The sequence below is a fragment of the Glycine max genome, chromosome 10 (genome assembly GCF_000004515.6).
Source record: "Glycine max cultivar Williams 82 chromosome 10, Glycine_max_v4.0, whole genome shotgun sequence".
NCBI classification, from domain to species: domain Eukaryota; kingdom Viridiplantae; phylum Streptophyta; class Magnoliopsida; order Fabales; family Fabaceae; genus Glycine; species Glycine max.
The window spans coordinates 38,249,326-38,261,634 of NC_038246.2; the positions used below are offsets into that span (position 1 = coordinate 38,249,326).

At 30.4% G+C, this 12,309-nt stretch overlaps 1 protein-coding gene across 1 annotated transcript; it reads left to right on the plus strand.

Moving 5' to 3' along the window:
- Nucleotides 1–880: 880 nt before the first annotated feature.
- On the plus strand, nt 881–1,476 carry LOC121172880 (uncharacterized). Its single transcript, XM_041005729.1, has one exon. It carries the CDS (start codon nt 935–937, stop codon nt 1,178–1,180), a length of 246 nt encoding a protein of 81 aa, XP_040861663.1. The 5' UTR covers nt 881–934; the 3' UTR covers nt 1,181–1,476.
- Nucleotides 1,477–12,309: the final 10,833 nt, after the last annotated feature.

The following is a 12,309-nucleotide window of genomic DNA, read 5'->3' on the forward strand; positions in this document are numbered from 1 at the left end:
TTTTATTTTGCTTACTTGATCCCTTCTTCTTCTTCTTTTTATGTAAAAGCCATCTTCATTTTCATTGTTCCTTTTGAAAAATAGTTTTTGAGCGACTTTTTATAAAATAAAATAACTTTCAAAACTAAAAGAAAAAGCACGATCAAAGTCATCAAACACATTCATTATTTTATTATTTTTTAAATTCGAATTTAAAATTCCCCCCTCAATTTTTATTCCTATGAAACAAATAAAAGATTGATCATTATTATTCCCCAAAACAGAGTGGCGGGGATTGAAAAAATTCATTTGCTAACAAAGTCGTTTAAAAATTAAATTTTCCCTCGCAGAAAGAAAGAAAAAAAAAAGCTTTGTTTATTTTGTTTTATTCTAAGTTAATTTTGATTTGATTGGAAACTGGTGGATGTCTGTTCCAATGACACCTAGCATGTTGAACCGCGATTTATGCCGGAATTCATACACTCGCAGATCCTACTCCCACGTATGACAAAACACCTAACAATATTCTTACCGTTTCACTTGCAAATAAGTCAATTTTTCCACAACACCATGACACATTATGTCATGTAACATTTTTCCAACTATTAACTTGTTAATGATGAACAGCTGTAGCCGTAAAAATTCAAAAGTTCTTTAGCGCCGGTTGAAGTATTTCTTGTACTTTGACTTGTAACCAAGTTGTCTTGCATATTTCCACGCTTAAATGTGTGAACACTGAACAACTCATGTGAAGACAGGACTTTATAGTTAATCAATCATTTTTACCCTGTTACAATTTACTCTTTCCTTGTAAGCAGCGTACGGTAATTAATTAATTGTTATTATTATTTTATGATTTTTAATTAATAATTCTGAATCAATAAATATCCCGCTCTGGTTCCCACCTCTTTACCAGTTACTACTAGAGAAATAAGGTTTGGCTTGATTTTAGGGTATGATGGCATCTACATCCACATTTCGTTGGCCGATGTGGGAGCTCTCGACCGTGTCGTCGTGGCCAGGGACGTTGGCGTCGTACATAAGTCCTCGGTGGTCCCCACGGAGGTTACTAAGGTGGTCGGGGATGATGAGCGTGTCCATTGTCGACGAGTTGGTGTGGAGAGTCGTGACGGCGTTTGAATCTGTGGCTCTCGTTTCCATGCTCTGTTTTTTCTTCTTGTTCTGTGGCTGCACCATCTGATCTGAACCCGTTGTTGTTGCGGCAGAGACAATCCATCTGACTGCGCCTTGTCACACCCAATCTTCTTTCCCCTTTTCTCCCATTTTCAATTTTGCTATGCGTCTTAAATGTGTATGCCTTTTTTTTCTGTAATGTAAATTTTGTCTAATGCTATTAGAAAAATAGAACTAGAAAGACAGTGCCTGAACAAGGTTATAGTTTTTGCTGCTATTGTGAATTGTTCTCTCAAAATTCATATCTCTACCTTTCTGGGATTTCCAATGTTATACCGCGATGCATTTGGCGTTAGCTCTGAATTGAGCATGTTTAAGCTCTTTTATTCTGTGTGTATGTATACAAAAAGAGTAGAGAATAGAATGGGATTTGAATTTGTCACAATAATGTTATCCCCAACCTCTCTGTTTCAGTGTTGGAGCGTGCTCACCGGAGAAACCAACATTGTGTTTCGGACGGACGACGCACGTTGATTTGTAACTGATTACTACTAATGTTCAAAGAAAAAAGTAAAGAATTTGAATTCAAAAAAAAGGTGAAAAATACATGTATTTTTAAATTTTCAGTAGTTTAAAACAAAAGAAATTAGAAAAAAGTGAAATCTTTTTTATTAAATAAAAAGTAAAAGATAATAATTTATTATCTATCTATTATTATTATTATTAAATGAATGTTTTGATGGCATCTAATTTTCTAACTTTTGCTATTGAATTAAATTATCTCTCATCCCTCAAATTTTAATTTCAAATTTATTCTCTTTTCCTATCTTTGTCTTCAACCTTCCTTTTTCTCTTTTCTTTTTCTCTTTCCTTTTTCATTTTATCATCCTCTATCTCTTGTCCTTTACCTCACTGCAAGAGAAGTCATAGTCAATGAGCAACATTGATGTCTATACTATGGTTCCTGACATCGTTTACACCATCCTTAGCCCTCACATATAGTGGTTCATACCTCCCTTTTCTCTCATCAATGAGCAACACTCTTTGCTTATTTTCTTAATGTTTTATGCATTGTCATTTGTCAAACTTGGTTTCAGAAACAAGAACCATGTATTTTTGTTCCAGTAAAAAGAAACACAAAAAGGTTGAAGGAATCTTGCTTTACATGGTAAGATTAAATTAATAATGACTAATAATATAAAAATGTTAGTATATAATCAGTGAGATAAAATGTGATAAATAATGATTTGGAGAATTTGAGATTCATCAAATAACTTATGTTTGCTTATTTTCTTAATGTTATTTTATTTGGTGTTAGAGATGGTGTATAAAATTATGTTGATCGTCTTCTCTTCATATTGTATATGATGTTGGGTCTATGCCAAGGGCAGCAAGGGTAATGTTTTGTCTATTTATAGGTCTTCTTAAATTCTAAATTGAATACGAATGGTCTGAAACATATGGAACAAATTTAACTGATATCTATTGTCTCCTGTGGTAGGATTTTTTTAGGTTTAGAGGAAAAGAATATCCTTAATGACAAACATAAGATCCTTCATTTATGAGGTTGTTATCATTACACCTTTTTCTCTATTTCGTTGTCTTCTATTTATAGAAGCTAAATTGTCTCTCTCAAATGTGTTTTTTGTTTTCTTTTCAAATAATCGATTATGATAAATACTATTTTTTTATTGCAACACATTTTTATAAATATTTTCTCATTCCCTTGACAGTGTTATGATATTAATATTAGAAAAGGAAACATATTTTCTATTATTTTTAAATAAATACTTCAAGAACACGAATAAAATAAATGTGTAACAGTAATATTAAATTGTATGAAACTAAATCTTAATCCTACTCATTCAAATCTAAAATAAAATAAATATTGAATTTTATGAAATTAACCTTAATTCTAAATTATATATTTTTATACAGAAAATGACATTCCCAAAAATATATATAACACAAATTTTTGAGATAAAAATTAATTAATCCAAATATTGTAATTATCAATGAATAAAATTATTAAATTAATGGAAATAAAAATATTATGTGAATATAATTTTTTTCAAAATAAAAATATTATACAAAATACAACACATGGGGATAGTTTTATATATATATATATATATATATATATATATATATATATATATATATATTTGTTAAAATAGAAATTATACATAACACATGAGGATGAACATTTTTTTTATGAAAGTAAGTAGATTATTTTACACCTAAATACAAGCTTCCAAGCTCAAAGTTTGAAGTCATTAAACCGATATTTTGAAGATCATAATTTGCCTGAAAATTTCATAGTGTGTTTGTATTTGGTTCAAACTCATGATTATTTAATATTTATATCATCCATAGATATAAATGCAGTATACCATTGTTCTTTTGGTTTCTCTTCGGTACAGTTGGTACCTTGTGTTAATGAAGATGTTTTCTTTGCCGATTTTCAAAAAAAAAAATCTATTGTTTAATTCTTCCATGGTATACATAATCGTTAATGTCACATGTTCCATATTAGTTAAAGTTATAAAGAATGTGAGGAATTTTCTCACAACTTTACTCAAATTTGTAAAAATGGATATGATCTAAACACGCAAACACATGAATGTGGTTTTCAAGGAAGTTTTCTAAAATCTATGGTAAACATCTCAAAATTGATTCATTATATTTATAATATTTATTTCTAAAATACTAACACATTCTTGATAATAATGCAGATTTGCACACTACAACAAAATTTCAGTGCATTTTGAATCGACACTAAATATATTCTGGTAAGTGCTTATAGGAAATAATGTTTTCAGATTCAATACTCTTGCTTCCAATTTACAAATTCAATAATTATTGACAATACACTTTCTGATATAAAATTCTAAAGAAAGATATGTTGAAATTTTCTATTCCAATAATTAACGTGGGCTAATATTATAAGATAATTATATTAGTTATTTATCATTAGTGTGTTTTATTTTATGTCAATCTTGGCTCATTAGGAGATAATGAGAATCCTATTAGGTTAACACACTATAAGAAAGCTATGATCCCCAATATATCGAGCCATCACATATAGTTTTTCTTCTCCCAATCTGAAGAGTTATGAAGGTTCTATTAAGAAATAAAGAGGTTCCGATTGAGGAAGAATCTTGAAGCCACCGGTTACGCTGTTAGTCGGTTATCTATTCTGTAATAGATCCTAAGAAGAGTATATAGATCAGAAATCACCTATGGATTCAGATTCTGCTGCGTTTATTTGATCAACCATTATGGATCCAGATATTCCTAAAACTCTTCATGATAATCTAACTAATGTGTTCTTGGTATTTTATAAGGATCCCCCAAAATTCCCATAAGTGGTATAAAAGTCATCATTACTGTTAGATTATTGGAAATTAAAATTGTTAGGTTTGTCTTATATCTATGTTATTTTGTTACGTGAACCCTAATTTTATTTTGGATTTATTTTTCATCGAATTGATTAAAAATTAGTGGGACTATTCTTTTTTTTTTTCCAGTTCTTCATTACATTGATGAAAATGTGAGAAAATGTTTATTTAGTGGTTGGTACCTTTTGTAAATAGCACCTTAGTACTTTGCAGGCTAATGGAATATCTATGTTCGAAAATTCTGCCATGCGAAGTCATTGGTCACTTGAGCTATGTCGATTGCAATGTTAAGGCATGATTTTCATCACCAATTACTAATGATTTAATCCTTTAAAGAAAAATTTAATGTCATTGGGACATTGTCTTTATAAAATTGTGTTATGTAATTTAAAAAAGGATGTATGAAATTATCAGTTTGACAAATAGTATTTATGACTGGAGTTAAAAAAATTAAAGCATTTACTTTCATTCAAGAGAATAAAACCTTTTTTTATTTTCTTTATGAATTGCGTATATGATTTACATTTTTTCATATACAAATCTAGTATTATTTATGGATGTGATATTTACTTGTTGGATTTTAAGTATAGATCAATGATAGTGTTAAGTATAATTTAAGGATATTATATTTATTTGTTGTAATTAATGTTTTATATTTTTTGCTATCATGATTGGGTGTAAATTTAGAAATAACATATCCTTTCCATTTATTTGTATGTCTAGTATTTTATTTAATTAAATTAATCCACACAATATATTGCCAAAGTAATTTTTATTGTAAAAATTGATTTGATTAAAATTACATAGACATCAGTAGAAAATTATTTATGCGAATTGTGTTCAGCCCAAAGGAAAACGAAATTTAGCCAAATAATATTGTACTTGTGATGATAAATGCGTGACAATTATGAGATGTTTTCATGTAAATAATAGTGAGTCCAAAGAAAGACTATTATTCGACAAAATTTATTGTCAATATTTAATCATTGCATTGAGAGTACTAATTACAAATTAATTTTTCTACGAATTAATGTTATGCTAGGTATCTTGTGATGGGTCTGTTCTGCAAAATATTTACATGTTCTATTATATATATTTTTATATAACTAAATTATACATGAAAGTCGTGTAATTTTAAGACCTCTCATTTATTATATTAAATTGTCTTGTATTTTTTGGTTAAATTGATTGAAACAACATGTTGTCAATGTAACCTTGTTGCGTAAGTTGATTTGATTGAATTTACATGGATGTTGCATGAAATTATTCGTGTGAATTGTGCTCGGCCCAAAGGAAGACATAATTTAGCAAAATAATTACATTCTTGCGATGATAAACATGTGATGATTATAAATAGAGTGGTTTTCTATGTGAATAATGAAATGTTCAAAGACAATCATTATTTGACGGGAGTAATCATCATATAAGATTTCCATGTGAGTAGTGGAGTGCCCAAAGACAACCTTTGTTTTACAGGACTTATCACCCATGTTTAATCAATGCATTGAGAGGATCACTTGCAGTTAGTCTTTTTCAATCCTAAGATTGAGGATTAATGGTGTGCTAGGTATCTTGTTTGGGTCTTAAAATTTACCATAAAGGTTATTTGTGCATTGTATGTTTATTGTTCTCTTCTTTAATTGTTGTTGTTACTACTATGGTTTAAATTACTCATATTATTTGAATCTCAAATATGCATGTATAAAATTTAGAGTTTGAAAAGGGAGTCAGTTGAGAGTTGATGATATTGCATAACTTTTTATTTTTTTTAAACAAGAAAACAAGATAAGAAATTTCCTTGTTACTTTTGTAGGATGATGCATATAAAAAAACGGAGTTTCAATTACACTATTTAGTGTGTGAAGAAGGGTAAACTTCTCATTTTTGTTTGTTTTAAAATTAATTTAGTTTTGTACTGAAGGACGTTAGTGGGTAGATTTTGGTTCTATTACTCACAAAAGCATGTCTATACAATGCTACCTATGGAGTCATCTGCCAAGTGATAATGAAAAATTCTTCTACGTGGGCGATGACATAAAGTTGCAGTTGAAACTATGAGAACTTTTATGTTGCTTTAAAAGACTCAATTTTATTTGAATTTGGTTGAGACATATATTGAGTTATTTATTAGACCAAATTTTATTTCTGATTTGGACAAATTCAATTATTCTTGTTCAATTAGAATTAATAAAGTTAGTCTCTCGTGTGATTCAAATGTTGCAAGTTATGAGTTCTTTTATGAATATTTGAGTGTTCTTATTGCAAACAATTTTGGGTGGTACAAAACTTAAAATTAAATGAGAATTTCATTACTTTATAACATAAGCACTTAAGTCATATCTCTTAATAGAGAATTTGGATGCTTGTGTTATAGGATATTCTGGATCCTTTATATTGGTTGGACCTTATAGTCTATGTTGAGTATATAAAGGAAAAATAAACAAACCAAATGGAATTTAGGTGCTGAAAGAAATAAGGATGTCTTAGAACTAATACATGCATATATTTGTGTTCTATTCCTTATGGATTCATGGAATAAACAAATGTATTTTATTATATTCATAGATGATTCATCTTTATTTAATTATAAGTTTTGGCCTTTAGACATTTAGTCTTTCAAAGCTGAAGTTGAACTTTAACTAGGAAAGAAAATTATGGTCGTCAAATCTGACCACGGGAGATACTATGGTAAATATGACATAAGGTACAACGTTTAGAGTCCCCTATGTGTTTTTTTCAATAATTGTAAAAAATTTCTACAACATATAGTGTTAGGTAAACCTACCATGAACAAAGTTGTAGAATGATGAAACTAGACTTGTACAGATATGGTAAGAAGTTTGATTCTTCTATACCAAAGTCGCTTTGGGGAAAGACATTAAAGAATGCAATTTATATCTTTTTAGGGTACCAATTAAAGTAGTCATTAAGAACCCCTATAGGTGTTCAGCCGAAACAATGCCTTATAGGTTGCATGAAGGTAAGCTGGACTTAAAGATAATTAGTTACAATTTTTTTTGTTACATTTAAAGTTCTCATGTGTATAAGTTTTAAAATCTCACTTTAAAATCATGTTTGAGACGTGTAAGACTCCTCGAAAAAATTGAGTTTGGAGGGGAAGGAAACATAAGGAGTGTTGTCTTTAAAGAATAACTTATTATTGACAATAGAAAAGTTTATGTACTTATCATTGTACAAGAAATGGATATGATAATTAAATAATGATGTTACTCCTAACATTATTAAAAGACAAGACAACACTGAGATTCTCTCTCAAACACCATCTAAAGTTCAAACTCAATAGCCTAAAAAAGTGTCATTACCGACCAGAGAGGGTCGTGCGGCAGTTTGGGTGCACGCAGACCATTCCAGCTCCTCCTGTCGATTCATGGGTGTCGTATGATGATATACACGACAGGTGGATGCACTACTCGGATCATATCGTTTCAGCAGGTGAGGTGTGCGTTGTGCCAAGTCAGTGTGTCAGTGACTACATGGACTGGTTCTTCCGCATCTCGCATCCTTTCATGACACCAGGCCACGCATTAGATCCTCTGCCTGATGGTCATGCCCCATTTTAATAACATGCGTGTATATAGACACAAATGGAATACACAATCAATGGAAATAAATAAAATTAACATTACTAATGAAAATAAATAAAACCAACAATACTGATGAAATGGGTTCATGTACAATATTTGTATATACATGAAATATCAATATAAAATATGTAAATAAACTACGTCTGATCCGTGCGCCGCCTGCGCTTAGACCTAACATATACTAGATGGTCCTATGTCACACTCCTGGCCATCCTGAGGCATTCTTCGATCACCTCATGTGTCGATGAGCCTGACGTGACCACCCCTAGACTCAGATAGCGCTCCAACCTCTCAGCAATCTCATCACAAACTTCCTGTTAAATACAAAACAAATAGATTACACAAATTATTATGCAAATATTGATGTAAATGACGTAAATTATTAGTATTACTTACCACTGCATGTCTAGACTCCTCCACAGATGTCGACGATGCTCCTAGCTCCGACACGTGAAGGATATCCGTCTGTGGGGCCAGAGGGACGACTCGGGGGTGCGGGGCATGACCATCAGGCAGAGGATCTAATGCGTGGCCTGGTGTCATGAAAAGATGCGAGATGCGGAAGAACCAGTCCATGTAGTCACTGGCACACTGACCTGGCACAGCGCACATCTCACCTGCTGGAACGATATGATCCGAGTAGTGCATCCACCTATCGTGTATATCATCATACGACATCCATGAATCAACAGGAGGAGCAGGAATGGTCTGCATGTATCCAAACTGCCGCACGACCCTCTCTGGTCAGTAATAAACAACATGCGAAGATCCACTAGAGAAAGGAAAAATATAATTTGATATGATTATGTCATATTTCTTGAAGAACACGAATATGACATTAGGTTGACTGAGAATGTCTAATTGACCTTAGTTAAGTCATGTTGTGTTCTAACTCTCAAGTGAATTGATGTAATAAATGATGCAATAAAATCGATGGTTGAACATGACATTTAGGATATCATCAAATTACTTGAAAGTGTGAAACCCATAAGTTGTATATAAGTATCTATAGTCGAAAGGGATTCAATGGGTAATATTGAAATATATAAAGTTTGTCTTGTCACCAAAATTTTTACAAGAAGGAAGACATTGATCACAAAGAAGTTTTCTCTCTGATTTCTTAGAAAGACTTTCTTAGGATTATAATGACACTGTAGATCATTTTAATACTTGTTTTGCATAGATGGATGTAAATATTATATTTCTAAATAGAAACATTGATGAAACACTTTATATGGTGCAACCAGAAAACCTTGTTTAAGATGATTTAAAGTCTATGGTATACAAACTAAAGAAATCCATTTATGCTTTTAAACAAGTCTCTCGTCTATGGTATTACAAAATTCATCAAGATTATCTCTTATGGTGTTGAGGTAAATTTGGTTGATGATTGTGTGTGCTAAAAGTTCACTGGATTAAATTTATTCTTTTGGTATTATATGTTGATGACATCCTACTATCATACGATTTATTGTTGCAAAACAGTTATATTGGAATTTATCATGTATTCTTAAGTTTATTTTTTATTGTCATAAATTATTTTTTTTGCAAGAGTCTTAAGGTGATATATGAGTAATCTTGGTATGCAACACTAGAAAGTAGTAAAGCGCATTATGCATTGATTGAAAAGAATAAGAAACTACATGTTTTCATATCAAAAGTCTAGAAGTTTAGAGATCATTGGGTATTTTGACTTTGATTTTTTCTAAATGTCTTAATAGCAATCACTCCACATAAGGATCCACATTTAACTATGTTGGTGGAGTTAATATTTTGCTATGAGATGTCATACTAGAATTCATGATTGTTAAATTATTGTAACTGGCTTGCCTGTTGTCACCAACATTAAGTAGCCATTGGGTGTTTATTGGGGCAATATCTTAGCGGTCTTATTAAGGATTCAACAAAGTAAAAGTTTGTTAACATAAAGTGTTTGGTTGTTAAATAAGAAATCAAGAAAATATAGATTTGTATAGAATATATAGGGACTCATTCCATGCTAGCTGATTTACTTACTAAAAGTATGACAGTTAAAGTTTTTCATGAGCACACTGCTTATATGGGTGTAATTCCTGATAGTACCTTAGTTTAGTTAGAGTCTTACTTATGTTTTATATCTTATGGTTTACAAATATTTTGTTGTTTGGATTTTCTGTAAAAATAAAGTTGAAGTTTATCATTTCATTATCAGGTTGTTTGTTTGCAATATTTATGTTGTGTTTGGATAGATCTCTATAAGGAATAAAGTTTGGACCAGTTGGAAATAGGCATGACTAAGATCACATTGCATGTAATTTCCATGCTGCTTATCCATATTGACCTATGTCATTGAGTGTATTGATATGGTGGTCATTAGGATCTAGTTACATTTGTTGTAGTGACGAAAGCCACAATGATTCTATTATTGATATATGAGGTGGACCCTATTTTTAAGGTGAAAGTCTAAAGGTAAATAGCATAGAGATGCACGCTTAAGGAGTTTTTATATAATTGTTACAATATGTAGCCCAAGTGGGAGATTATTGGAATTTTCTATTCCAATAATTAATGTGGGCTAATATTATAAGATAATTATATTAGCTATTTATCATTAGTGGGTTTTATTTTATGTGATCAAATTAAGTGAGTCCGTTAGACAACCAAATAAGATGATATGGACTTAAATGAACAGATGTCAGTGTTGGTCCATTAGGTGATAATGAGAATCCTATTAGGTTAACACACTATAAGAAGGCTATGGTCTCCAATATACAGAGCCGTCACATATAGTTTCTCTTTTCTTCCCCATATGAAGAGTTATGAATGTCCTATTAAGGAAGGAATAAAGAGGTTTCAGTTGAGGAAGAATCATGAAGCCACCGGTTATGCTATTAGTCGGTTATTCGTTTCGTAACAGATCTTAAGAAGAGTACATAGATCAGAAATCACCTACGGATTCAGATTCCGCTGCGTTTATTTGATCAATTATTATAGATCTAGGTATTCCTAAAATTCTTCCTAATAATCTAACGTAATGTGTTTTTGGTGGTTATTGATATTTTATAAGGATCTCCTAAAGTTCTCACAGGATAATGTCAACTATTATATTATAAATTTTGCTAAAAAATGTTTTTAGAGATATACATTTGTGCTAACACTAATCAATCGATATTCAAATTTCTTATTACATAAAAAACTAATTTGCTTATATAATTTGTCACTAGGTATCACTTTATCACAACATATTCAACCAGGACTATACATGCAACAAATCATACATTGATAAACTTTTGTCAATTTGGGTTATAAGTTTCCTTTGAGAAGGGTTTGTAATAGTTGTATTAAGACATCCAAATATAATTATGTTGATTTGCTAATTTATTGTAATAGACATAGTTATATTTAAGATAGAAGACTTGATTAAACTCCTTTCATAATATTGCAACTCTTTTCTTGACTATGTAGTTTATTGTCAAACCTAGTTGTGTTACATACATTCATTTAAAAAGATAATCACTAGCAATATTTTACTTTTTAAAAATTCAATCAATAGTATATTTTTCTCTTAAATATATAGTTTTAATTAATTGCTCATTTCACACGTATATCATTTGTCAATTGATATAAAAAACACACAAGCAATAGTATTATATGTGTGTACGCACAAGTATCGTACTAATATCTCTAAAAAGTACGAGAGTATTATGTGTTTATTTTATTTATTATGTTTTAGGATACTACTATTTAGAATCAGACATTTGGACTTTGACTTGCGGGTCACTTCCAACCCGTACAATTTTTTTACATCAATTTTTTTAGTTCACTTAACTTATGGACTTTTTAGTGCACTCTGTTTAACCTACGGGCTTGACAACAACCTCTGTGTATAACCCACAAACTTTTTTATGCCTTAATTTAAAAATGTCATTTTAAAAAATAATGAGTAAAGATTTTAATATAAATTGTTTTATAAAAGGACGTAAGACTAATACTAAAACTACTTAATGTTATTAATTAAAACTTGACTAAGTGCTACTTTTAGTTGTTTATTCTTCAGTATCTTTTTTTATATTAAATTTTAAAAGTTATATTTTGATCATTTATATTTAGATAGAGTTTCATTTTGGTTCTTTTTTGTTCAAAAATTAAATATGTTAACATAAAAGTATGACGATTAAGATAATGACGTGACATGTTAATTGAAACAACAT

Excerpts from the sequence above, each read along its gene's own strand:
- LOC121172880 (XM_041005729.1), top strand. The coding sequence starts at position 935 with ATGATGGCATCTACATCCACATTTCGTTGGCCGATGTGGGAGCTCTCG.